Here is a 27,186-nt window from a genome sequence, read left to right as displayed (position 1 = left end):
TTTCTGTTACTGAAACTTTATCAGATGTGTTCCTCACGTCCTGGTGCCCTGGTCTGACGTAGGACCGGGTCCTGTGGTACCATGGGCCTGGGGACACAGATGGCGGCTTTTCTGACCCTGGGCTTCAGGCCCGGACGCCTGCTTTACACCTGGGCCCCCCAGCCTCGGCACCACCGTGAACACTCCTCCCGTGGAGCAGGGGTGGGGGCCCTGCATCCCACCCCACACAGAATGGCCTGTGTCTGTCGGGGAGGCACTGCCAGCGCTGGGCTGGGGGACACCCAGGTCACTGCAGCTCCATCTGCTTCCTCCTTCCCGAGTGGCAGATTTCTATCATCAACACGCTCCACAGTCACACACCCTCCAGAAACCAAAGCCGCGCGCGTGACAGCTGAGTCCCAGCAGGGTGCTGGGTGCAGGAGCCGGGCATAGGCTGCTGAGGGTGACCCGTGTGATTGCGAGTCCAGGAAACGCAAAGACCCAGGGACAAGGCGGACGGGTGGAGGCCCGGGGGTGGGGGGTCACGGGGGCAGAGGGGCCAGGGGACTCGGGGGTCTCAGCCTGGCTGTGGGAGGCCGAGGCACACTGTGCGATTGACTGGATTGAGCCTGGGTGTGGGGGTTCCACACCAGAGCTCTAGAAACGAGAGTGCTTCCTCCAGGTCACTGGGCAGACTTCCCCAGAGCAGCGGCTTCGCCCACCCAGGGCTGTTCTGAGCCGCAGACGCCTCCACGGAAGAGCCAGCTCAGTCCCGACCCTGTGGACAGACGCTGCCGCCCCACGTGGCTGGCGGAGGCTGTGAGCTGCAGTCCAGACGGTGTTCTCATTGGTGCCACCTGCAGAGACAGAGGAGGAGTGCCTGCCACTCGGGGAGGCTCCTGACAGCGGCACAATGACCAGCCCGGAGGTCAGCAGGGCTGACTAAAGGCAGAGCAGCACGTCGGCCGCCCGCAGCCAGGGGCAGATATGGAGAAGTTTCAGGCTGCGATGCTGCTGGGGGCCGTCGGGGACGCGCTGGGGTTCGGGCACGCTGCCAGGGAGAGCAGCAGCTTGGGCGCCAGGGTCCAGGAGGAGATGGGGAAGGGAGGTGGGCTGGACCACCTCGTGCTCTCGCCGGAGACGTGGCCGGTGAGCGACAACACCATCATGCACATGTCGACAGCGGGGGCCCTCATCACAGGTGAGGCTCTGCCCTGGGGCGGGGGTGGCGGGGGGATCCCGAGGTGAGGGGCCCAGAGCCCGGGGGTCGCCTGCTGCTGCGGCCGAGACCGGCTCGTCACATGGGGTCCCCAGCAGACGGGGTGCGCCTCCACTGCGTCCCAAGACAGCCTCTTGGGCAACGGTGTCACTTTACTCTGCTCACCTGCAGACTCGGGTTCTTAAGCCAAGACTTTGCATTGTGTTTGTAAACATTCACTCAGCAAAGCCTGTGTATTCAGAGTTAAACGCAATCAAAGGGCTCACTTTGGGCCCATTTGGGAGGAAACCTCAACTTCTCACTGTGAATAGTTAGCTTGCTTCTGAATTTATTTCAAAAAATATATAAAATAATAAGCCAGTTTGCAGTTGCGCCGATTAAGATGATATTTGGGGGGAGCTGCTTCTAAATCCCGATGAGTTGTGGTTAAAATGCCGTCTGCCAAATAGGGTTGAGCCTGGAGAGTTGCTGGAGGTTACCCTACGAAAATGCCATGAACTGGTTGGTTTTGGGGGAAACAGAGTTTAAGTAGCAGGTTGATTTCAGGAACACGTTTTTACTGAATTTTGGAAAAGCAGCGGGCGTCTGGGTGAGGCACAGTCTCCTTACAATTGCTGTTGAAAACCTGTCAGAGGGTGAGGGCGCCACTGCAAAATTAGAATCTGAGGCGGCTCTGAGTGGCTGGAATGTGTGTGTCACCGAGTGCTCACCCGCCAGCCGCCCGGGAGCCGGGTTTAGCTCAGATGTCACGGCACAGGAATGCTGTCTGCTCCAAATAGTAGGCGGAGAACTGAGCCTCAGATAAGATAGTGTCACAGCAGGTTGACATGACAAGCCGTCCTTCTGAGTCTGCAGACTCCGAGATCCGGGGTGGGGCGGGGGCGGGGGGGGCAGGGTGCAATTGTGGGGCTTCCGGGCCGTCTCTGGGCAGGCCCCAGGCCCCTCCGTGTCCCATCCCCGGGCCCTCCTGTGGTGCCCACCTGGCAGAGTCCCTGGCATGCCTCCAGCCTGCACTGTGGTCCCAGGACTCCCTGCCGTGGCTGCTGTCAAGAACGTGCTCCCCCGGGTTGGAGCAAGTCACATCCCCTTGGCAGGAATAGGGCGGAATCCGCCCGGGTGAAGCATGTGGATCTGGAGCACATTGGTAGCAGGCCCAGTTCTGATGGGCTCGGGCGCAGCTGGATGCGGGCACCTCTGGACACATGCCCTCTGGCCCACAGGTGACCATGATGCACTCGGGCAAGTCTGTGCCCCAGAAATTGTTTTCACTCTCTAAACATCTAAGTTTAGTTTTCAAACCGCCCAACTTTTTTCTTTAATAACAAACTGTAGCTTGTGTAAGGGGCATGGCAAATAGATGGGGAAACAATGGGACCAGTGACAGGCTTTATTTGCGGGGGGCTCCAAAATCACTGCAGATGGTGACTGCAGCCATGAAATTAAAAGATACTTGCTCCTTGGAAGGAAAGCTATGAACAACCTAGATAGCATATTAAAAAGCAGAGACAGAGACATTACTTTGCCAACAAAGGTCCGTCTGGTCGAGGCTATGGTTTTTCCAGTGGTCATATATGGATGTGAGAGTTGGACTGTGAAGAAAGCTGAGCGCCGAAGAATTGATGCTTTTGAACTGTGGTGTTGGAGAAGACTCTTGAGAGTCCCTTGGGCTGCAGGGAGATCCAACCAGTCCATTCTAAAGGAGATCAGTCCTGAGGGTTCATTGGAAGGACTGATGCTGAAGCTGAAGCTCCAATACTTTGGCCACCTGATGTGAAGAGCTGACTCATTTGAAAAGACCCTGATGCTGGGAAAGACTGAGGGCAGGAGGAGAAGGGGACGACAGAGGATGAGATGGTTGGATGGCATCACTGACTCAATGGACATGAGTTTGAGCAAGCTCCAGGAGTTGGTGATGGACAGGGAGGCCTGGCGTGCTGCAGTCCGTGGGGTCGCAAAGAGACGCGACTGAGTGGACTGACTGAGCCACGTGCATCACAGCGCCAGTGGAGCCTGACTGTGGGCCTGTCTCACCGTGAGTGTTATCATCGCATCCTCACGTCACCCTTCAGGTCGACTTTATTACAGCGGATTACAGATAAAGGGACTGACACAGAGGAGCTGTGTCATCAGCCCAGTGCTGCCCAGCAAGTGCAGACAGAAGCCTGACAGCCTCGGCCTGCCTCTGGAGCCCCGACCCAACCCAGGGCTGCAGGACCTGCGCTGTTTCAGGGGCCTGACAGACCGTGGCTCTTCACGTGATTTCCAAAGGCAGGCAGGGCTTGCCGCCCCAGGCGTGTGGCTGTGGGCCGGGCCCTGCGGAGCGGTGGGTGCGCCCGGCCATGCCCACTCCGCCATGCCTCTGAGACAGGCAGTGCTGAACAGAAGTGGGCGCTGAGCGGAACGTGGCGTCCAGGGCCCCGCAGGGCAGGCGGGCCCTGCAGAGTGGAGAGAGGTCCCGGCCCCACGATCCTCTCCCCAGTGCTGCCTGCGGCGGCATTTGAAACGTCGGTATTACCGAGTGATCCAGATGGGTCTCCTGCCTTCTCTCCGTCATGACTTCAGCCAGGAGGCTCACAGGGGGCTTTGTAGGTGGATCTGTCGAGTGGGGGAGACAGAGAAGTGAGTTCAGTGGCCGCATCAGCTCGCAGAGGAGCTCGGGCCAGAGGGCGCGAGGCTCTGTGGCTCTGAATTTGGGATCAGCTCCCGGCTTTTGCTGCCGTTTTGCTTTTAAAGAACTTTTGTCTCTTCAAAAGAAGTGATTCCAGAATAAAACGACTCATCTTAGGGGACCTGGAAGGCCCAGGCTTCTTCTCCTTGGACTGAGATGGTAGAGGAGATGACAGAGAGCCTGGTCTTGCCCCTCCCTGGCCAGGGCCACCCAGCACCACCTGCTGTCATCCGATGTTGCCAGGGTTACCCAGTGTCACCTGGCGTCACTGTCCATGGGCCAGATGGGACTCACACCCCCAGCCCGGACCCCACAACACCCCCGCCTGGCTCAGAACTGAGGCAGCATGGCGTGGCCCAGAGTCGAAGCAGCGGCCAGATGGCGCCAGGCCTCTGCCCCACTGCTGAGATGGGGGTGGACAGGAGCCGCTCCCCCGCAGCACAGCTCCCAGAGCAGCGCTGGGACCCGCGGCGCACCCCCACTCTGCCTGGACTCGGGCGTCTGCCCTGCCTGCCTGCACCAGGGCCGGAGGCAACCTGGGTTTTGTGCCAACTGTGCTCTGCTGCCAGCTCTGCGCCCAGGGTGGGCGAGAGAGAGGGGGCTCCGCTGCCAGCTTTGCGTCCAGGGTGGGCAGGAGGTGGGCAGCATCCTTCTCCACCCCCATGGCCCCCAGAGACGGGGCTTCACTGGGAGGGCTGCACGCAGCCCTGCACAGACAGGGCCCGGTGCCGTCAGCCTCGCTGGCAGGCACGCCCTCTGCCTGCTCCATCCCATCCGCTCTCGTGTGACCAGGCCCCCTGGGCTCCAGCTTTGGAGGGTGTGTGGTCTCTGTCCACCAGGCTGTGGACTCACTTAATGGCAGAAATGCCCAGTTGTGATGAAAACCCATTCACAATCCCTCGCTGAGCCTACAGCAGGCAGACGGGGGCCTGACCCTGCAGTGGGGGCACATGAGGACATCTGGACACCGGTCAGCAAGCCCTCTGTGCCTGGCACCCTGAGATCTCCAAGGACACGCTCCAAGGACACGTCCCCAGACTGCCTTCCTGAGGGGTCGCGGTGGGGATGCTGGGGATGGTGGGGGGGGCGTGGCTGTTTGGCTGGAGCGGGGAGCAGGCAGCTGGGCTGGGAGGGCGGCTCTTGGCACCCTGGACGGGGGACGCTGAGGGCCACGGAACAGGTGGATGTCGGCCCAGCAGGCCCCTCGTGGACAGAGCCATCGCTGTGCATGAAGACCCCAGGTCTTCCTAGACTCTTGTGTGTAACAACGAGAAACCGCAGCCTCTGAAATGAGATGAAATCCAAAGCGCACTGCGTCTGCAGTCAGGTCTCTCCGGGGAGCCGGTCCCAGGGCCTCCCTCCTGTGGTGGGGGCGGGCCGCGTGCTGGGGCCCATCTGATCCTCCCTTCCTCCCCAGACTTCTGGTGCCTGGACGACCTCTATCGTGAGATGGTGCGGCGCTACGTGGACGTCCTGGAGAAGCTCCCGGAGCAGCGGGCAGACCCGGCCACCCTGGAGGGCTGCTCCCAGCTGAAGCCAGACAACTACCTCCTGGCATGGCACACGCCGTTCAACGAGAAAGGTCAGGGCGCTCTCCCCTTCCTCTGAGGAGGCGGGGCCAGAGGGCCTCGGGACAGGGCCCTGCTCGTCACCCCCAACAGGACCCCAGGGACCCGGCCCCACCTGGGCACCAACCGGGGATGCAGGCATCTCAGTCACCATCCCTGGTGTGCCTTAAGGATAATCTCCCACTGCTTCCCTTTTAAACGTGTGCTCTCAGCCAAAACAAATGTCTGTGTCTGTGATGATCCCATCTGGGGTGATGTTGGCAGGCAGCCTCTGCCCCTAGGGCTCTGCTGCTGGGGTCCTGGACCCGACCTCTGGGCTCACAGCAAGGGCAGGCCTGACCTCTGGGTTGATGCTGAAGGATACCATCAAGTCAAAGATCAGATCAGATTAGATCAGTCGCTCAGTCGTGTCTGACTCTTCGCGACCCCATGAATCACAGCACGCCAGGCTTCCCTGTCCATCACCAACTCCCGGAGTTCACTGAGACTCACGTCCATCGAGTTGGTGATGCCATCCAGCCATCTCATCCTCTGGCGTCCCCTTCTCCTCTTGCCCACAATCCCTCCCAGCATCAGAGTCTTTTCCAATGAGTCAACTCTTCACATGAGGTGGCCAAAGTACTGGAGTTTCAGCTTTAGCATCATTCCTTCCAAAGAAATCCCAGGGCTGATCTCCTTCAGAATGGACTGATTGGATCTCCTTGCAGTCCAAGGGACTCTCAAGAGTCTTCTCCAACACCACAGTTCAAAAGCATCAATTCTTCGGTTCAATAAAGGACAGAAATGGTATGGACCTAACAGAAGCAAAAGATAATAAGAAGAGATGGCAAGAATACACAGAAGAACTGTACAAAAAAGATCTTCACGACCAAGATAATCACGATGTTGTGATCACTGACCTAGAGCCAGACATCCTGGAATGTGAAGTCAAGTGGGCCTTAAGAACATTTCACTACGAACAAAGCTAGTGGAGGTGATGGAATTCCAGTTGAGCTATTCCAAATCCTGAGAGATGATGCTGTGAAAGTTCTGCACTCAATATGCCAGCAAATTTGGAAAACTCAGCAGTGGCCACAGGACTGGAAAAGGTCAGTTTTCATTCCAATCCCAAAGAAAGGCAATGCCAAAGAATGCTCAACCGGCAAATAAAGAAGCAGGGAATATGGTCCGTAAAAAAGAGAAATATCAGTAAATCAGAAACGACAAACTCTGACAGTCACTAGAGTTATCAGGTAAGGATATAAAATTGTGTGCGTTCTATACTTCCGAAAAGTTAAGTAGATACATTAGGACTTCCCTGGTGGCTCAGATGGTAAAGCGTCTGCCTACAATGTGGGAGACCTGGGTTCCATCCCTGGGTCGGGAAGATCCCCTGGAGAAGGAAATGGCAACCCACTCCAGTACTCTTGCCTGGAGAATCCCATGGACGGAGGAGCCTGGTGGGCTACAGTCCATGGGGTCGCAAAGAGTCGGACACGACTAAGCGACTTCACTTTCACTTTTCTTTTCTATACTTTTGTAGGTACACAAAAGACCTACATCTCAGTTCTAGAGAAAACACTGCAGTGTCTGAGTGAAACTCACTGACTGAGATTCACAGCGGATTAGACATTTCAGAAAAAAGATGAGTGAGTTTGAAAGGCAGAGCGATAAAAACTGTCCACATAAAACTGGGACATAAAAACCGGGACACACAGAGAAGAAAGAACCCGAAAACGTGGAGGGACATCAGGGAGCCATGGGACAGGTTGGAGCACTGGGTCATTAAAAGAGGAGGGAGAATAGAAACGATGTGGAGAAACAGTGGCCAGAATTGTCCAAAGTAGATTTTAAAAGACGTGAACGCACATGGCCCAGAAACTCAATAAATTCCAAGCATAAGAAACAAACAAAAACCTCCAACAAGACCCACAGCCATCAAATCACTCAGAACTGTCAACAAAGACTGAGCGCGCCTCCCTGCGGACCGCCAAGCTGAGGGCGGAGGGTTCCAGCGGAAGCAGCACCTCCGGGCGCAGAGAAACCCGGTCAGACCCACGCCCAGAGCAGCGAGGCCTGAGCAGCCTCTGTGGGCGGAGCGGAGGAGTCCATGCCCGAGGGTGCCAGGGAGAGATGCCCACACGTCCTGACCACCTGCACCGGCCACGCGGGCAGCATTTCATCTGTGAAGGAAATGACGATGGGAACGCAGGCCCAGCATGCTCACGGGGAGGCTGCCGACAGCGGCAGAGGCCCCGGAGCCAACCGCACACGGGCCCTCCGGGGAGCTGAGGTCAGGAGCCCCCAGGCGCCCTCTCCCGCCTCAGACGCAGCCGCTAAGAGGCCAGGCAGGCAGGCCACCCGCTGGAGAACGCACTGCTGAGCACAAGTCTGCGAGGGATGTGAACCCCAAGGACGCAAAGAACTTGTTTTTTAAAAGTAACTTTGTTTATTTATTGTTGCCAGTGCGGGGTCTCCGTCCACCCGGGGCTTCCTCCAGCTGGGAGAGATGGCGCTGCCTCTCGGCAGGGGCCTCTCCTGCTGTAAGCACAGGCCCGGGCACTCGGGCCTCAGCAGCTGTGGCCGTGGGCTCAGTCGTCACGGCTCCCGCGCTCTAGAGCACAGGCTCAGTCGTGGTGGGGCGTGAGTGTAGTCTCTCCACGCCATGTGGGGTCTTCCCGGATCAGGGATCAAATCCGTGTCTGCTGTGTCGGCAGGTGGATTCTTTACCTCTGAGCCCCCAGGGACGCCCTGAAGACCTCTCAGAGCCTAATGATGAGGGACGTCCCTAGTGGCCCTGTGGTTACGAACCCGCCTGCCACTGAAGGAGACGTGGGTGGGATCCCTGGTCTGGGAGGGTACCACATGCCGCGGAGCAGCTAAGCCCGTGTGCACAGCTCCTTAACCCGAACCCTAGAGCCTAGAAGCCACTGCCACACCTCGTGGCTCGAGAGCAGCCCCCACTCATTGCGGCCAGAGAAAGCTCACGTGCAGCGACAAAGACGCACTGCGAGCATAAATGAGTAACTAATTAAAAAGCCCTGATTATAGAAGAGCAACCCCACACAAAAGTGGGAAAACCACTGAGACAAGCGCTTCACCAGGGAAGACATGTGCATGCCAGGGAAGCACACCCGTTATCACATGCTGACACGGAGCCACGGTGAAAGGCCCCAACCTCACGGGTTCACCCCCAACCTCAAAGGCTCACCCCCAACCTCACAGGCTCACCCCCAACTTCACAGGCTCACCCCAACCTCACAGGCTCACCCCCAACCTCATAGGCTCACCCCCGACTTCACGGGTTCACTCCCGACTTCACGGGTTCACTCCCAACCTCACGGGCTCACCCCCAACCTCACAGGCTCACCCCCAACTTCACAGGCTCACCCCCAACCTCATGGGCTCACCCTCAACTTCACGGGCTCACCCCCAACCTCACAGGCTCACCCCCAACTTCATGGGCTCACCCCCAACCTCACAGGCTCACCCCCAACTTCACAGGCTCACCCCCAACCTCACAGGCTCACCCCAACCTCATAGGCTCACCCTCAACTTCACGGGTTCACCCCCAACCTCATAGGCTCACCCCCAACCTCACAGGCTCACCCCCAACTTCACAGGCTCACCCCCAACCTCACAGGCTCACCCCCAACCTCACGGGTTCACCCCCAACCTCACGGGCTCACCCCCAACCTCACAGGCTCACCCTCAACTTCACGGGCCCACCCCCAACCTCATGGGCGAGCTCGCGTTGACAGCGGTGTCCAGATGTGGCGGAGATTCCAGGGTGGGGGGTGTGCAGCAGTGTGGCCACTTCGGAATCTGGTTCCGCAGTTTCTCACACGCTGAACATTCATGCGATGTGTGAGCTCAGCGTTCCTCTCAGAGATGTTTACCCAAGAGAAGAGAAAGCGCCCATCCGCACGAGACTCGGTCATCAATGCTCATAGCACCTTTATCTGTATTAGCCTCAGACTGGAGACAACTCGATCGTGCATCAGCTGGAAGTGGACCAACCAGCTGAGGTCCCTCCACCCACACGGTGGAGCCCAGCTACGGACACACAGCGCAGACAAGTCTCAGCAGTTACGCTGCGTGAGGGGAGCCAGGCGAAAAAGGCTACTTTCTACATGACTCTGTTTGTATACGTTTCTGAAGGGGGCAGAGGCACACTTTGGGGTGACAGATGCATGTGCAGTTTTTCCTTGGGTACCGGTTTCCGGGGAGTATCATGTCAAGACAACACACATTTGTTAAATACATGTGGCCGGTTGTCCGTCAGCTGTAGCTCAGGGAAGCAGCTTTTAGGAAGAGGGGCAGACATGACTGGGCGTGCACCGTGGACGGTTCTGGCTCCTGCGTTTCCCAGCCGGGCCACACTGGGAGCGGGCCCCACCCCAGCCGAAAGCCTCTTTCGTGGCTGCGTCTGTTCCAACACGTGCCCCCATGCAATTTCTTTCGTCTCTCGTCTTAGGAATGTGGGCAGTGTCCCTGTCTCTGAGTCACCGACACTGATAAACGTGGGCACAGACTGCTGTGCGTGTCCAGGTTAGGTGGGGTTGCAGGCAGAGGTCTGAATGCGGGTTCCCCACACAGGTTCGGGGTTTGGCGCTGCCACCAAGGCAATGTGCGTGGGGATGCGGTACTGGCAGCCGGAGCGGCTGGAGACGCTGGTGGAGGTCAGCGTGGAGTGTGGCAGGATGACGCACAACCACCCCACAGGTGATGGCGCGGGGGCGGAGGGCGGGGCTCGGGGTGACCGGGAGCCACGCTCGGGAGTGTGCCCCAGTGGGGGGTGGGGCGTCCATCCTGGCCTCTGTCCCGAGCATGGCCCTGGTGGGCAGGGGTGGGGGGGTCCATCCTGGGCCTCTGTCCCGAGTGTGGCCCCAGCAGGGGACGGGGTGTCCATCCTGGCTTCTGTCCCAAGCATGGCCCCGGTGGGCGGGGGGTCCATCCTAGCCTCTGTCCTGAGTGTGGCCCTGGCGGGTGGGGGTTCCATCCTGGGGCCTCTGTCCCAAGCGTGGCCCCGGCAGGCGGGGATCCATCCTAGCCTCTGTCCTGAGCGTGGCCCCAGCGGGCCGGGGGTCCATCCTGGCCTCTGTCCCGAGCATGGCCCTGGTGGGCAGGGGTGGGGGGGTCCATCCTGGGCCTCTGTCACGAGCGTGACCCCAGCGGGTGGACGGGGGGTCCATCCTGGCTTCTGTCCCAAGCATGGCCCCGGCGGGCGGGGGTTCCATCCTGGGGCCTCTGTCCCGAGAGTGGCCCCGGCAGGCGGGAGTCCATCCTGGCCTCTGTCCTGAGTGTGGCCCCGGCGGGCGGGGGTCCATCCTAGCCTCTGTCCTGAGCGTGACCCCAGTGGGCGGCGGGGGGTCCATCCTGGCCTGTGTCCCGAGCGTGGCCCCGGCGGGCGGGTGCAGGGGGTCCATCCTGGCCTGTGTCCCGAGCGTGGCCCCGGCGGGCGGGTGCAGGGGGTCCATCCTGGCCTGTGTCCCGAGCGTGGCCCCGGCGGGCGGGTGCAGGGTTTCCATCCTGGCCTCTGTCCCGAGCGTGGCCCCGGCAGGCGGGTGCAGGGGGTCCATCCTGGCCTCTGTCCCGCATCCCAGGCTTCCTTGGGTCCCTGTGCACCGCCCTGTTTGCATCATACGCTGTCCAGGGAAAGCGGCTGGAGCAGTGGGGGCGAGACATGCTTCGGACAGTGCCGCTGGCTGAGGAGTACTGCAAGAAGACCATCCGGCACCTGGCAGGTGAGCCGGCTCCCGGCAGCTCCATCCACACACAGAGTGAAGTGGCCAGGCCCAGGGGGAGGGGGCTCCGTGTGACAGGCGGACCCCAGGTCTGTGGTCTGTGGTGTCACCTGGCCGCAGAGCGGGAGGCCCGGTGTGGGGACCCTCTCTGGGTTCTTGAAACGCAGGTTCCCCCTCACCCCCAGCATCATCCATGAGCCAGTGGAGCTGCACAACGATTCAGAAAAGTTACCAGTGCCTCTGGGGCTTGGATGTCAGGCCATTAATTAGGGGCAATGAATGTCCTGTCTCCTGACTTTGCAGGCACAGCATTGAGTTAATAAAAACACTCATGTTCAGAATTTCCATGAGAAGCCGCTTTGATCTTGCAATGGTTGCCTTACTTCAGCCCATCATCAAGCATCCTTTCCCCTCTCCATCTTCCCTGCTAGTATCTCAAAGCAGCTACAATGTGAGCATCTTTTTATTTTGGGAGCCATTGCTAAAGCCCCAGGCCCCCCTCCAAGCCCATCTGGGCTGGGGCATGGGCTCTGCCTCTGGCCCTCCCCATCGCTGTCCATGGTGCCCGGCTGGACGGCCGGCACAGCCTTCTTCCCGCTCTTTGTGTCTAGAGTACCAGGAACACTGGTTTTACTTTGAAGCTAAGTGGCAGTTCTACCTGGAGGAGAGGAAAATCATCGAGGACACGGAGAACGAGGCCAGCTTTCCTGACCGCTATGATGCAGAGGAGAGGGAAAAAGTAGGCTCTTGGGCCCGAGATGGATGGGGTGGGAGAAGTGGGGGCCACTGCCCCGGGTCCCAGGCCAAGTCCTGCCTACCGCCCCCACCTGTGGGGAACCAGGGAGGTGAGCTGAGGGAGCGTGTGGGGGGCTGTGGAAAACTTCATGCAGGAAGCCCGTTTGAAATGGCTACTGCTTTTATGGTTTCATCTTCTTGAATACAAACACAATTTGTGCAAAAATAGTCCATCTCACTTCATCTCTTCTGAAGACCAGGGATATAGGGTTGTCTAGGATGAATAAATTGGTGCAAACCAGTGGCATTCCCCATGCTGAGAAAACCCCTGAAGTGGCTGAAATCACCGGGATCATGATTGGCAACACAAGAGAAAGCCTGTGTAGCTACAGTTTAACCAAGACAGACATTTATTATCCTCACATAAAGGGTATTCAGAGCTGGTCAGAAGTCTCTTGCAGTGAGGAACTGAGGATCTTCCTGTTTGGCTGCTCTGCTATTCTGAGAACTTGCCTCATAGTCCAAACTGGCTGCTCCCGCTCCAGCCAGCACACCTGTATTCCAGGTGTCAGGAAGGTGTGGAGGAAGAAGCAGCACCCACCCTTTCCTTTTTAAGTGCTTCCTACTGCCCTTTCATTTACCCCTCACGAGTCCCCTGATGCAGAAAGACTCAGTCGCACTGTTCTGGAGACGCTGCTGCCTCAGACCAGCTGGCTTTGCTGCCAAGGTGCAGCGGTGTGACCTGCCTGTGTCCATCTCCCTGGCTGTGTCTGGCCCCTGCCCCTTATCAGTTTTCTCTCCCAGACAGAGGGACCTGCCCTGAGGCCCCAGCCACCGTTGCTCCCACTGTGTCCACCGACTGGTCTGCAGCCCAGAAAACACCCACAACCCACCCAGCCTCACTTGTCCCCGTGCCCCACGCAGGCCGCAGTGACGCCCGACCACAACATTCCAGGCCCCTTGCCAGCCATCTGCATCACAGAATTTGCCGCCTTTGTCTGCGGGACAGCTCGGGTGTGAGAGCCCTGGGAAGCAGGCCTTTCCTGCCCACTGTCCACCCTCAGCCGGGGGCAGTGCCTGGACACAGGGGTGTCACTCAGTGCAGGGGTGGGCTGGGAACTGTGCCCCGAGGCCCTCGGCATGGCCCGGGCCAGGCCTCTGACCCGTGGTGCCTTCCCCAGACGTACAGGAAATGGAGCTCTGAGGGTCGCGGGGGCCGGCGGGGCCACGACGCCCCCATGATCGCCTACGACGCCCTCCTGGGAGCCAAGGGCAGCTGGACGGAGCTGTGCCGCCGCGCCATGTTCCATGGAGGTGAGGGGCCGCCTGCGGGCCTCCTGCTGGGAGGAACACCCACCTCCCCAGCACCAGGGGGCCTCTCCGAGCACCCAGGGGTGCCCAGCGGCACCTCTCGGGGCAGGCAGAGGGGAGAAGGGGGCAGCGACCTGGGGCCTCGGGCGGGTAGGGAGGAGGGGGCTGGGAGGCGAGGTCAGCGGGTGGGGGGCACCGTGAGGACATCACCCCTTCAAGGCTGTCCCCTGAGTGCTGCGTCCTGGGCTGGGAAGACCTCTGCACGCCAGGGTCCAGCCGTCCAAGGAGCGGGAGGGGACACCCCCGCCCCCTCACTGGGCTACAGCCGAGGTCAGGGCAGAGGCTGAGACAGCTCAGCCCCATGGTGAGGGGATGCGGGGCCGGGGGCGGGGACCACGGGGCAGCTCTGAGGGTCCCGCCTCTTCCAGGTGAGAGCGGGGCCACCGGGGCCATCGCCGGCTGCCTGTTCGGGCTGCTGCACGGCCTGGACGCCGTCCCCGCGGGGCTGTACCGCGAGCTGGAGCACCAGGACGAGCTGAGGCGCCTGGGCGAGGCGCTGCACCGCCTGTCCTCGCAGGAGAAGTAAAGCCCTCCCCGCGGGGCCACACGCAGCCCCGCGCCGTCTTAACCCGCCCTCCGGGCTCCCGGGGCCTAACTGCTGCATAAAATGCATTGTTTGTCCGGTGAGCGTGTCCTCCCTGCCCTGGCCGAGCCTCATGCCTTACTGATGTCACTCTGCGTTCAACAGCCTCAGACGTCCAAATACAAGGTCACGAAGGGCCTCTTGGACACTCGGTGTATTTTATTCTGTTGCAAAACTAACGCTCTCTGCTCACTGACTGGACAGCACTAACCGCCACGGCTCAGCTGGGACGGCCTCGGGCTGCAGGGCGTTCCGCACGGCTGCTTTCTAGCTCTTAGCGAGGCCTGTCCACCCCACACACCGCTGGGTTCCCAGCCCCGGGGGGCAGCTGCTGTGTCTGCATCCTCACTGCGGTGTGTCCAGACCAGGAGGAAGAGCGGCCCCCAGCCCGAGCCTTCGGGGCACCCCACACGCTCGTCTAACCGCCAGCCCATGTGTTTAATCACACCAGCGCTTAACACCAACCCCTCTGGGAGCAAGTAACCGAGGACGCCTGGAAACGGGATGTCCGTCCCCAGGCTCGCAGATGAGGACAAAGCTGGGCCTGCTCCCTGTGGTCCGGCTTCTCCCTGAGGACACTCGCTCTTGTTAAAAATAACCCTGACCACAGCCTTGGTGAAGCAGCGGCTAGCGTGAGTGGAACAGTGGGTGGCGGCTGACACATAACACGTGCTTCACCAGCTTGGCGGGCCTGTCGTGGGGTGGCCGTCCCCGCGGGGAGAAGGCTTGCTGCGGAGCAGTCAGGCGCGTCCCCTCCAGACACGCGCGGCACTCACCCCAAGCCCTGGGCCGCAGTGACCCGGGGCGCGTTTCCAGCCGAGGCCATGGGTGGTGCTCCGCCAGCCCGCGGGGCCCCTGGCTGTGCTGACAAGCCCTTGGCCTCACACGCATTGCGACACAGGGGCTCCACGCAGCGCCTCTGAGCCACCGAACTAACCTCACTGCTCAGGACTCTCAGCAGTCAGAGTCGGGGGGAGGGCAGGTGCCCCGCCGCGCGGGTGCAGGCAGGGCTGGGGGTGTGGAGATTAACAGAGTCATCTTCCAGGAAGGGAAGCCGGCTAAGGTGAGTCGACCCTGGCCCAGGCGCACAGGACGTGTTGGGCTTCCACGCAGCCTCTATGCCACGTGCCCCGCCCTCCCGTCAGAGCCGCGTGCCCGCGCCACTGTGCCCAGGGTCGGGGAGCCCCTGGGCTGGAGCCGTGGGGCCTCCACCCTCCTGATGATGCAGAACTAATCGCCTCCTTGGGAGTCAGGCAGCGAGTCTACTTACAGACTGATTATAAACTAAAACACAGAGATTCTCAGGCTCATAAAATTAGAGAGAAGTTCGTTCCCCCCACTTCCTTTTCCTATTCCAGGGAAACGCAAATCTTGAAAAGAAAAAAATCATAAAAGGAAAGACAATCCCATATGTACTCAGATGTTCTAAAATGTAATAGTTGCTGATTTCATTTTTATTAGAAGGGGGATACGTACACACAGCTTTAGAAACCCAGTCCATAAATTGAGGTGTGGGACCCAGGATCCCTCAGACCCTCACCCGACTGGTGTCACCAGGCTGAGAGGTCACGGTGCCTACACGTCCTTCCAGAAGGCTCTGCACACATACAGTGAGGGTAAGCGGGGTGCCACACACGTGCATTTGTGTGATACACACACACACGACTTCTCTGCACAAATAGGAATCACACATTACCTGTGACTTGTTATGGGTGTTTTTCACTTGACACTTTTCTGGACATTTTCCTAGATCATCACACATACATCTCTCTCCATCTCTTCAGCTCTTGCCTGAAATTCCATTGCCCTGAATTTGGTGGCCATTTCCCTCCTGCATTTGTACTGCACGCCTGCATTACGGCCCCAGGGCCGGTCAGGACGTGGGTGTGAGAACCACAGGTTCACACCCTGCGCCACAGCTTCAGGGAGGGGCCCTCCAACAAGCCGACCCCCACCCCCAGCCCCCCGGCTCCCTGACCGCCCCATCAGTTATGAACCCAGCACCCGGACCAGACGGAGGGAAATACCAACCAGATGTCAAGCAGGAAGCCTCCAACTTTGTGCTCCACCGAAAAGGAGTTTGAAAACTCCGTCCCCGAGACTCACCCTGAAGGTGTAAGGGATCCCTGGGGTGACAGAGGCAGCGCTGACCACCTGGGTTAAGATGCCCCCTGTCTTGACCTGTTCCCGGTGAAGGAGTGGATATGATGTGAGCGCCGGTGTGGCGGAAGGATGCCAGCCTCGAGCCTTTCGGGGGCTCCAGCGGCCAGCCACCCGCTCAGCCTCGAGTTCTCTGGACGGGGCTTAGGTTCCGGGGCCGAGCTGCAGACAGGTGACGGCCAGGCTAAGCCCACGTCAGCTCCTCGGGCTTCTCCTCTCCCCTGCCCACCCCCAGACAGAAGCGAGGAGACGCTGGGCCCCAGACCTGAGCAAGGAGACGCGGGCTGGTCCTCCCAGATGCCAGCGAGGAGACGTTGGGCCCCCAGACGCGACCGAGGAGACGCGGGCTGGCTGGAGCCTGACCACAGGCCAGCCCTGCAGCACAGGCAGGGCAGGTCACCCTCGACCCAGAGCCTCACCCACCCCGCCAGGGCTCACGCGCCCCCCTGGCCCAGGGGCGGTCTGCTTTTAGGGCCCTGGAGGCCCTTGTCAAAGCCAGTGGCTTTTCTTCCTCCCTGTCCTTTCCCATTTGTTTTCAAGCACTTCAAGCACAGAATCGCAAACAGCTTAAGGAATCCACGTTCCCTTCGCCCAGCTTCACCCACTGTTACTATGCTCACACTGGACCCCATTTCCTGCAGGGGCTTCTCTCCCTCTCATGACATGCAGACACACGGAGACACCGGCAGAGACACACACACACACACACATAGACACACAGACACACAGAGACACACAGGCACGCAGAGACACACAGACATGCGTAGAGACACACACAGACACACAGAGACACACAGGCACGCAGAGACACACAGACATGCGTAGAGACACAGACACTCACAGAGACACACAGACACACCTAGAGATACAGACGCGCATAGAGACACACAGGCACGCAGAGACACACACAAACACGCACAGAGGCACGGACAGACACACACACACGCACATACAGACGCACACAGCAGCCCTAGTCGCTAGGCATGAGGGGTGTGTCCCCACAGCACTCTGCTATTTAACTCTCAGGTCCTGAAATAGTATCCGACCCTCAGGGCTGGAGGCAGCCTGTGCCCAGGAAACCTTTATCTCAGCGGGGGACGCGGGGGCGGGGCCGTCCAGTCGCTGCCCCCAACACACGCCCACGTGCTGCAGAGCCGGCCCAGGCCAGGCAGAACAGGGGCCCTGGTGGGGGCGTGGCCCCGCGGGCGCTGGACGCCGCTGCCTTTTAGGACAAGGAGCGGGTGCAGGACCCCGGCGTCCTGCCCACCTGTGACGGCCGCGGGGGCCCGGCGCTGGCCGGGGGGCGCGGTGTCGCCGGCGCTGACTGGTGATCCTGTGTTTCAAGTGACCTCTCGGGAGCCTGAGTTCCTGACAGGACCACACTGGGCGTGTCTACTGCGGCCCTACTGCTTCCACTGCCCCCGGAGAAACGTGCTCCGCTCTCCTCCTGGGATGGGCTTGCTCACGCCCACCCCGGGGCTGTCCCCCGGGCAGCGCTGGGCGGGCCCCTGCGATGGGCAGGCTGCAGAGGCCCTGGGCTGGGAGCTGGGGGCCCGGGCGGGCCGCGGGAGGGCGCGGGCGGGCGCAAGCGCAGAGCGCGGCCCCTCCGGCGGGCTCGGAGCTCAGACGCCGGTGCTGCCCCGCCCCGCCCCGCCGTTTCTGCTTTCAGCCGCGGTCCCTGCGCCCTCTCGGGGCTCGGTGCCTTCAGGGCTGGCCTGTTGAGGAGCCTCGCCCCCCACGTCGGGGTCTGAGGCTGGAGAGGCCCCGCTGCACGAGGTTCTCACGGTGGGTCCTGGGCGCTGCGTCCGCTCCGGGAGCCTGCCGGAAACGCAAGTCCAGCGCCTCAGACCAGCCGCTCTGGGTCCTGCGGGCCGAGGCGAACGCGCGGAGCCCGCTCTGTGCGAGTTCACGGCGCCGCGGTGAACGCAGGGTTCCCAGGAGAGGTCCGCGGACGCGTCCAGCCCCCTCCGCCTGGACCCGAGCAACTCAGCCCGAGATCCGCTCCCAGGCAGTGGGCGTGCGCCCGGCTCACGGAGGACCCCACGGCTGTCACACCGCTATGGAAGCCCCGCTAACGGCCCCTTAAGAGAAGTTTGTGTGCAGCTTCTGAAAATAGAGCTCTCGCTTCTGCAAAAATAATAGAAGTACGAAAAGAAAGTGTGTTCGCAGGCTTGCGTCCAGCCTCTGTGTTTCTGCCCGCTGTGTGTCCAGCATTTTCCCGCCGCAGCCTTCTCCCCGCAGACTCAGAAGTGCTGGCTTCCGAGGCTCTGCCCGCCGCCCCTAGCGTCAGCCACTTAGCGTGTGTCCCGGCCCGCACACAGCCCAGTAATCTTCGCACTGTGCCGATCATCTCCGGGAATGAGCGGCCAGTGGGGGAGGGCTGGACTGCGATTCTGGGCCCGTCTTTGCCAAACGACCAACTGTAGAGGCTGGGCCCCACCAGGGAGGAGGCTTCAGCAGCACTCGGCCGACAGGCTCAGGGGAAAGTGTCTCGTCTGGACGTCGGACTGAGACCCCCACCCCAGGAATCCTGTAGAGGCACCGCCTGCAGGTGGCCAGGCTGGAGTGAAGGGTCCTTGGGGACAGGGCTGCAGGGTGGGGCTCAGGCTTCTCAGTCTTGGGGTTTCTCTGGGAGCGTTTCTTAGGGGCTCAGGAAGGCGGCCCCGGTGGTGACCTCAGCCCTCCTCCCTTGACACACAGCGAAGTCTACCCACTCCAGCTCTGCGGCCACCACTCCATCATCCCCGCCCCCCCCCATCACTTCCACTCTAGTGAGACCCTCCAGCGCCTGAGTCCCACTGTCCACAGCGGGCAGAGTCTCAGAGCTGGGGACGTTCCCCTTCGGCCTGAGTCAGGGCACGGTGTGGTTAGAGGAACCAACAGAACCACAGAATAGAAACTCCTTTTGCTTTTTCCTACCTTATGCAATGGCACCCCACTCCAGTACTCTTGCCTGGAAAATCCCATGGATAGGGGAGCCTGGAAGGCTGCAGTCCATGGGGTCGCTGAGGGTCGAACACAACTGAGCGACTTCACTTTCACTTTTCACTTTCATGCATTGGAGAAGGAAATGGCAAGCCACTCCAGTGTTCTTGCCTGGAGAATCCCAGGGACGGGGGAGCCTGGTGGGCTGCTGTCTGTGGGGTCACACAGAGTCAGACACAACTGAAGTGACTTAGCAGCAGTGATCTTATGCAAACAAAGCTCATTCAATTCAGTCACTCAGTCACACCTGACTCTTTGTGACCCCTTGGACTGCAGCACACCAGGCCTCTCTCCATCTCCAACTCCTGGAGTTTACTCAAACTCATGTCCATTAAGTCAGTCATGGAGTCCGTGATGCCATCCAACCATCTCATCCCCTGTCATCCCCTTCTCCTACCTTCAATCTTTCCCAGCATCAGGGTCTTTTCCAATGAGTCAGTTCTTTACATCAGGTGGCCAAAGTATTGGAGTTTCAGCTTCAGCATCAGTCCTTCCAATGAATATTCAGAACTGATTTCCTTTAGACTGGTTGGATTTCCTTGCAGCCCAAGGGACTCTCAAGAGTCTTCTCCAACACCACAGTTCAAAAGCATCAATTCTTCAGTGCTCAGCTTTTTTTACGGTCCACCTCTCACATACATACATGACCACAGGAAAAACCATAGCCTTGACTAGACGGACCTTTGTTGGTAATGTCTCTGCTTTTTAATATGCTGTCTAGGTTGCTGCTGCTGCTGCTAAATCGCTTCAGTCGTGTCCGACTCTGTGCGACCCCATAGACGGCAGCCCACCAGGCTCCTCTGTCCATGGGATTCTCCAGGCAAGAACACTGGAGTGGGTTGCCATTTCCTCCTCCAATGCATGAAAGTGAAAAGTCAAAGTGAAGTCGTTCAGTTGTGTCCGACTCTTAGCGACCCCATGGACTGCAGCCTACCAGGCTCCTCTGTCCACGGGATTTTCCAGGCAAGAGTACTGGAGTGGGGTGCCATTGCCTTCTCCAGCTGTCTAGGTTGGTTGTAGCTTTTCTTCCAAGGAGCAAGCATCTTTTAATTTCATGGCTGCAGTCACCATCTGCAGTGATTTTGGACCCCCCAAAAATAAAGTCTGTCACTGTTTCCATTGTTTCACCATCTATTTGTCATGAAGTGATGGGACCAGATGCCATGATCTTAGTTTTCTGAATGTTGAGTTTTAAACCAACTTTTTCACTCTCCTCTTTCACTTGCATCAAGAGGCTCTTTAGTTCTTCACTTTCTGCCATAAGGGTGGTGTCATCTGCATATCTGAAGTTATTGATATTTCTCCCGGCAATCTTGATTCCAGCTTGTGCTTCATCCAGCCCGGCATTTTGCATGATGTACTCTGCATACAAGTTAAATAAGCAGGGTGAAAATATACAGCCTTAATGTACTCCTTTCCCAATTTGGAACCAGTCTGTTGTTCCATGTCCAGTTCTAACTGTTGCTTCTTGACCTGCATACAGATTTCTCAGGAGGTAGGTCAGGTGGTCTGGTATTCCCATCTCTTTCAGAATTTTCCACAGTTTATTGTGATCCACAGAGTCAAAGGCTTTGGCATAGTCAATTAAGCAGAAATAGATGTTTTTCTGGAACTCTCTTGCTTTTTCAATGATCCAGCGGATGTTGGCAATTTGATCTCTGGTTCCTCTGCCTTTTCTAAATCCAGCTTGAACAATGGAAGTTCATGGTTCACGTACTGTTAAAGCCTAGCTTGGAGAATTTTGAGCATTACTTTACTAGCGTGTGAGATGAGTGCAATTGTGCAGTAGTTTGAGCATTCTTTGGCATTCCCAAAGAAATCCTTTCTTTGGGATTGGAATGAAAACTGACCTTTTCCAGTCCTGTGGCCACTGCTGAGTTTTCCAAATTTGCTGGCACACTGAGTGCAGCACTTTCACAGCTTCATCTTTTAGGATTTGAAATAGCTCAACTGGAATTCTATCACCTCCACTAGCTTTGTTCACAGTGATGCTTCCTAAGGCCCACTTGACTTCACATTCCAGGATGTCTGGCTCTAGGTGAATGATCACACACACCATTGTGGTTATCCGGGTCATGAAGATCTTTTTGGTATAGTTCTTCTGTGTATTCTTGCCACCTCTTAATATCTTCTGCTTCTGTTATGTCTATACCACTTCTGTCCTTTATTGTGCCCATCTTTGCATGAAATGTTCCCTTGGTATCTCTAATTTTCTTGACGAGATCTCTAGTCTTTCTCATTCTATTGTTTTCATCTATTTCTTTGCATTGATCACTGAGGCAGGCTTTCTTATCTCTCCTTGCTATTCTTGGGAACTCTGCATTCAAATGGGTATATCTTTCCTTTTCTCCTTTGCCTTTAGCTTCAAACAAGGAAGGCCCGCATTAAAAAAAAAAAAAAAAAGTGTGAACACCACCGGTGCAAGCAGTTTTCCCAAGTGCTCTCTCCAAGCTCTGCAGAGGCCCGGTCAGAACAATGGCCAGTTAACAGAAGGGGACACAGTGGCCCAGAGGGGCCTGGGCGACCCTGACTCTTGGAGCAGAAGCAGGGATGACTAGAAGCCAAGCCCCTCGGCACCCAGGCCCCATTCCTGGGCTTCCTGAGGTGTTTTAAATGGGATCGTCCCATAAGAAATGTTGTACGGGCTCACCCTAGAAAAACGAAGATAAAATCTGTGACGATTCATTCTTTCCCTGCAGCCCCAGGAGCAGCAAGGTTTGCAGCGACAAGACGCCCATCGAAGTCCAAGCCCTGAAAAAGAAGGTGGGCCGGGTTACCTGCAACCCAGCGGCGCGCGCCATCCTCAGCAGCCTGCTGCTCTACCTGACCGACCGCGAGGACGCGGCCCCGGGGCCTCTTGCCGCCCGGAGGGCAGAGGGCAAGGCTAGCCGGGCCCCTGAGCCCCAGGACGCCCAGCGGCGGCCCACGCGCTTCCAGCTGCTCCAGGCCAGGTTCATGGGCAGCGGCCGCGAGCCCCGCCTCAAGAGGACCCGGGAGGTGGGGCGGCTGATCTTCAAGGACAAGCAGGGCCCTGGAAGGAGCCTGGTGGCCGCCACCATCCACAAGCTGCTGGAGAAGGCCGGGGAGGCAGCCGGTCGCCCGGCCCCCGGCAGGGAGCCACCGGGCCGCGAGAAGCCGCGGGCCCTCCCGGCTGGGAGGAGCTCGGTGAAGAGCATCCTGAAGGTGTTCCTGGCCGCGGAGGAGAAGCAGGCCGCGGAGCAGCCTCCCGCAGAGCCGCCCGCAGCCGCGGGGGGCCTGGCCGCGAAGGCGAAGGTGAAGGCCGGTGCGCGGAGCGCGGCGCTGGCCAGGCTGCGGGAGAAGTTTGCGCAGAGCGGCGGCCTGTGCGCGGAGGCCGGACTCCTGCCGCGGCGCGCGGAGGAGCGCTCGAAGAAGCGCCCGCCGCGGAGGCCGCTGCACCGGCCGGAGCCGCGCGTATTCCGCGTGGCCACCCTGGCCAGTAGCTGCCTCCGCGCGCCGGCCGCCCGCCTCCTGGCCTGCTCCACCGAGCCCGCGCTGCCCTTCAGCGTCGCCACCGTGGTCTGCGGGCCCCGGAGCTGGCTGTCCCACGGCACCCGAGTCACCCACACGGGCGTGGGCCGTGCGCCCCGAGGGGAGACGGGCAACTCCCCCGACGCGGCAGAGACCCCCGGAGGGAGCAGAGAGCCGGGGTGGCGGCCCCCGCCGCCCTCCAACGGCCCGCTGGCAGCTTCCAGGGACGGCCTGGAGACAGGGCTCCCAGGTATGGAGGCCGAATGTGTCCCCCGGGCAGCCCCCGCTGCCGCCTCCCCCGGGAGCGAAGCCCATCCTGGCTGCAAGCCTGCGAGCTCCGCGCTGGGCCCAGCCAGCCCAGGTGGTCAGGGAGCTGCTCAGGGGGCCAGGGGAGTAAGCCTGGGGCCGCGACCAGGACTCTCCGGAGGCCACGAGGAGGCTGGCCCCGAGGTCACCTTGACCGTGTGCAGCTCAGAGGACGAGATGGACACAGCGAGTGTGGACTGGGTGCCAGAGCCCCTCTTCGCCATCCAGGACAGCTTCCCAGAAGAGAAGGCGCCGGGACACATCCCCCCACTGGCCGCACTCACCGCACCCTCTGCCCAGGCCGCGCGGCGCACACAGCCGGCCATGGAGCCCCCACAGGTCACGGTCAGACTCCCGGTGGTCCACACGATGCCGCCCCCTCCCGCCACCCTGCAAAGGGCGTCAGGAGACCAAGGCTGGGGTCCTCTGGGCGGGGTCAGTGAGACGGGAAACCCAGGCGCCCCACATTCCCCCACGGCCGAGAGCGGGAGCCGGGGTGCGCCGCCGCAGGGCGCAGGGGCGGCGCCGAGGCTCGCAGCCGCACACGGTACTGCTGCCTGCGGTCCAGACCTCCCCGCGGCCGTCTCCACGACGGAGCCACAGAACAGCTCCCTGGGAGGAAAGGACGCCAGACCTGGGCCTGGGGCCTCACAATGGCTCCTGAAGCCCAAGGACGTGCGTGAGCAGGACGCGTCCCCCCTGAGTTCTGAGCCGCCTCAGCAGTCAGAACTGCAGGAACGGCCAGGCGGCGACGCCAGTGCCTGGGAGAACCGTCGGAGGGGCCACATGGGCTGTGCACCCAGCGGCCAGCAAGCACCGGTGCCCGACAGCAAGAGCGGGACGCGTGTCCCCACGTGGCCAGCGGCACCCGCTGGGGCTGGAAGGAGGCCCGAGAGCCTGAGCCCCGAGCGCAGGAGCCCCCCGAGGGAGCAGGAAGGACCCCGGGGGGCCCCGCCACACCTGGAGTCAGCTGGGCGCGTGCCTATAGCTGCAGGGAGCGCCAGCCGTGATCTTGGTGAGAAGAGAGCCTCCTCCTCAAATGAAAAGACACCACCTGGCGTCAGAGCCCCCAGGCGGGAGCCGGTGGGCAGCGCCTCCCAGAGTCCCCCAGCCCTGAGCCCCAGAAACTTGGCAGCTGGGCAGTGGGAGGGTGGGAGGGCTGGGTGGCCCGCAGGCCCGGGTCTTGTGGGTGTCATGGCCGAGGAGGCTGCTCACCAGCCCTGTGGCCACAGCTCGGCCTTGGGGTCCCCGCCCGGCCCCTCTCAGGAGGCCCCCAGCGCACCGACCCTGGCCGTCCAGCCCCACCTGGTGGCTCTGGGTGAACTGGCCACCGGTGACGTGGCCACAGGCGGAGTGAAGGTGGAGGCAGGAGGCAGGGTCGCTGGCACCACGTGGCAGAGGCCTCGGGGGGACAGCCTGGAGCGCCCAGCTCCAGTCCCAGGCCTGCCGGCGCCCCGGGGGAGCCACGGGGCAGGGACTCCGAGGCCTCAGCTTCCTGAGCAGCAGCAGGCAGAGGGCAGGGCGGGCCCCTCGTCCAGCGAACAGCTTCCCCTCAGTGCTGGGCCTTCCCGCCAGCCCGGCCCCTCGTCCACAGCAGTGGACAGGCCATGGGGGGACAGGGTGGCCCCGAAGCACCCTGACCTCCAGGCTTCCGGGCAAGTGGAGGGAGGAGAGCGGGCTGGTCTGGGCACGGGAGAAAGTCGCCATGGACGAGAGGAGGGGTGCCCAGGGGCTGTGAGTCCGGATGATTCTGGAAGGAAGGGAGAAGGCCTTTGGGGCGAGAGGTCCGGCTCGCGAGGGGCCAGGGAGGCTGGGAGTAGGCCCCGGGAGGAGGCTCTCAGCAGGCGTGCCGGGAAGGGCCCAGAGCTCCCGCGGAGGCAGCAAGCGGGGCACGCCGAGGGTCTCCTGGAGGAGCGGAGGGCCCCGACTTCCGAGAGCCAGGCCCTGTCCCCCTCGGGGAGCCCCACGCTCCCAGCAAAGGCCCAGGCGAGCCAGACGGTGCCCCCCAACTCAGCACGGCCCGTGAGCGGCTCAGGGGGAGTGACACTCACAGTGGGCAGAAATGAGGCACCCCAGGTTCCAGCCCCCAGGGGTGGTCAGGGGGGCCCCCGAGCGCTACTGGGAGAGGGGCAGAGTCCAGCATCCCCCAGCCCCGAGGAGAGGGAGATCCAGGCACCCTCCAATATCCAGGAGAGGCAGAGCCTGGCAGCCCCCAGCCCCGAGGAGAGGGAGATCCAGGCACCCTTCAGCATCCAGAAAGGGCAAACCTGGGTGTCCCCCAGTCTCAAGAAGGGGCAGAGCCAGGCGGCCCCCAGCCCCGGGGAGAGAGAGATCCAGGCACCCTTCAGCATCCAGGAGGGGCGGAGCTGGGTGGCCCCCAGTCTCAGGAAGGCGCAGAGCTTGGAGGGGCAGAGTCCGGCAGCCCCCAGCCCCCGGGAGGGGCAGATCCAGGCACCCTTCAGCGTCCAGGAGGGGCGACGCTGGGTGGCCCCCAGTCTCAGGAAGGGGCAGAGCCAGGTGGCCCCCAGCCCCGGGGAGGGGCAGATCCAGGCACCCTACAGCATCCAGAAGGGGCAGAGCCAGGTGGCCCCCAGCCCCGGGGAGAGAGAGATCCAGGCACCCTTCAGCGTCCAGGAGGGGCGGAGCTGGGTGGCCCCCAGTCTCAGGAAGGCGCAGAGCTTGGAGGGGCAGAGTCCGGCAGCCCCCAGCCCCCGGGAAGGGGAGATCCAGGCACCCTACAGCATCCAGAAGGGGCAGAGTCCGGTGGCCCCCAGCCTCCGGCCAGCGCAAGGCTCTGCAGTGCCCACACCCAAGCTGGGGAGCAGCCTTGCGCCCCGTGGCCCTGCCCAGGAGGGGCCCCCAGATGCCCCCGGGGTGGGGCGCAGCAGGCGCGGGCCACACCTGGCCAAGTACCGAGCCCAGAGCTTCAGTGACCAGAGGTCCTTTGAGCTGTCTTTTAGGCCAACCATCCTCAGGGCCAGCGACAAGTACAGCCCTCCGAAGTGACCCCGAGTGGCGTCAGGGGTCCAGGCCTCACTGGGGTCCGGGCACGGCTGCTCCAGCCCCCCAAGCCTGGCCAGAGCCAACAGACGCGGGGAGACTGCTCCCTTGGACGCTGACTCTCAGAGCCGTGAAGGGCAGTTTCCAGTGCTGCTTCCAGGTGACTCCAAGGGCGCTTTCCCTCAGGACCTGCTGAGGAGCGGGACCCGTCACCGGCCATCTCTCCCAGACCTGTCACCGGCCATCTCTCCCACCGCCGGCAGAGCAGCGGGACCCGTCACCGGCCCATCTCTCCCAGACCCGTCACCGGCCATCTCTCCCACCGCCGGCAGAGCAGCGTTCGCGGGCCTGTGAGTCCTGCTGCGGCCTGGGCGGGCGCTGGCCCTGAGGCCACCCACCTGCAGGGGCTGGGGTCAGAGGAGGAGTGCGCTGGGCTTGCGGTCAGCCCCCCGAGCTACAGACCCCGCAGGCCCCTTAGCAGAGGTGTGGGGAGCCCAGCAGAGCCCCGGCCTGACCCTTCTCCCACAGGCCCACCTGCTCAGACCCAGCGCCTTGGCTGGGGCTGGGGGGTGCCCGCCCCCTGCTGCGCCTGGTGGCACCATCTGATTTATCCTTTTTATTGATTTATACTTTGGTCCACAAACGATTTGAGGCAATGGTTGGCAAAGACAGACGGAGGAGATAAAAACGCTGTGCACGCTGTGTGTTCTTTTTAAAACGAGAAGCAGGAGGGGTTTGTCACTGTTTTTAAACAGGCCAGAACGGCCACTGAGATGCCGCCAGTCACGCCCCTTTGAGTCGTGGAAACATGACGTGAACCTCCAACCCCACCCCAAGCCTGTGACCCGAGGGGCCGCCTCCCACGGCCCCCACTGCCGGCGACACCGTCCTCCCAGCAGCCCCCAGAAAAGAACAGAGAGACCCCCGAGGACTTGCTGGGGGTCAGTGTTCAGCTGGCCCTGGACCCTCGCCTGGACCACCAGGTCCTTCGAGCTTGGCTGGTGGAGGAAGTGTTCGCACTGCAAGTGTGACGTCTTTTCTACAGAAGAAAGACCCTCGAGACCCCTGGGCTGAAATAACCGTTGCGGCAGCGGGTGGGCGGACGGGTGGCCGATGTTTATATCTGCGTTTTAGCTGACGTGCTTTCTTACATTGAAGTAGCTCGTCTACTTTTACCTCGATTCAGCGCTTTCGGGCTCTGTTTACAGACCCGTCTGTGAGCCCCACCTGTGTGTCCGCGTGCTGCCCACGGAGAAGGCGCTGTTGCCGGGGTCGCGGGCGTGCGCTTTTATTTCAGGCGCCCGTCAGGAACAGCATCGCTCAGGAGTTTACAAATTCAGCATTGCGTATTTGCGTAGCGAGGGCACCTTTGCCCTTTGGTCCTGATTTTTTAAATA

At 60.8% G+C, this 27,186-nt stretch overlaps 2 protein-coding genes and 1 non-coding gene across 3 annotated transcripts; all 3 read left to right on the top strand.

Annotated features, from left to right (window-relative positions):
- The first annotated feature begins 861 nt into the window (after window positions 1–861).
- Window positions 862–13,995, top strand: ADPRHL1 (ADP-ribosylhydrolase like 1). Its single transcript, XM_059892346.1, has 7 exons — window positions 862–1,180; window positions 5,284–5,448; window positions 10,013–10,138; window positions 11,020–11,160; window positions 11,772–11,899; window positions 13,077–13,209; window positions 13,635–13,995. Exons 1-7 carry the CDS (start codon window positions 967–969, stop codon window positions 13,790–13,792), a joined length of 1,065 nt encoding a protein of 354 aa, XP_059748329.1. The 5' UTR covers window positions 862–966; the 3' UTR covers window positions 13,793–13,995.
- Window positions 13,996–16,053: 2,058 nt separating this feature from the next.
- On the top strand, window positions 16,054–26,068 carry LOC112449110 (collagen alpha-1(I) chain). The gene is made up of 3 exons (XM_059892178.1): window positions 16,054–16,058; window positions 17,062–17,707; window positions 21,650–26,068. The coding sequence occupies exons 1-3, from the start codon at window positions 16,054–16,056 to the stop codon at window positions 25,793–25,795; spliced, it is 4,797 nt and encodes a 1,598-aa protein (XP_059748161.1). The 3' UTR covers window positions 25,796–26,068.
- On the top strand, window positions 17,199–17,274 carry MIR2302 (microRNA mir-2302). Its single transcript, NR_031039.1, has one exon. It is a non-coding gene; the product is annotated as a microRNA mir-2302 (primary transcript).
- Window positions 26,069–27,186: the final 1,118 nt, after the last annotated feature.

This window comes from Bos taurus, chromosome 12 (genome assembly GCF_002263795.3).
Source record: "Bos taurus isolate L1 Dominette 01449 registration number 42190680 breed Hereford chromosome 12, ARS-UCD2.0, whole genome shotgun sequence".
In the NCBI taxonomy this organism is placed as follows: domain Eukaryota; kingdom Metazoa; phylum Chordata; class Mammalia; order Artiodactyla; family Bovidae; genus Bos; species Bos taurus.
The sequence above is the reverse complement of the archived record's forward strand: the minus strand, read 5'-3'. Positions and strand labels throughout refer to the sequence as shown.

Coding starts and splice junctions, on each gene's coding strand:
- ADPRHL1 (XM_059892346.1), top strand. CDS start 967: ATGGAGAAGTTTCAGGCTGCGATGCTGCTGGGGGCCGTCGGGGACGCG. Junction 1,181..5,283: donor AGCGGGGGCCCTCATCACAG/GTGAGGCTCTGC, acceptor CTTCCTCCCCAG/ACTTCTGGTGCCTGGACGAC. Junction 11,161..11,771: donor GACCATCCGGCACCTGGCAG/GTGAGCCGGCTC, acceptor CTTTGTGTCTAG/AGTACCAGGAACACTGGTTT.
- LOC112449110 (XM_059892178.1), top strand. Junction 17,708..21,649: donor CTGCGCCCTCTCGGGGCTCG/GTGCCTTCAGGG, acceptor GGCTCACCCTAG/AAAAACGAAGATAAAATCTG.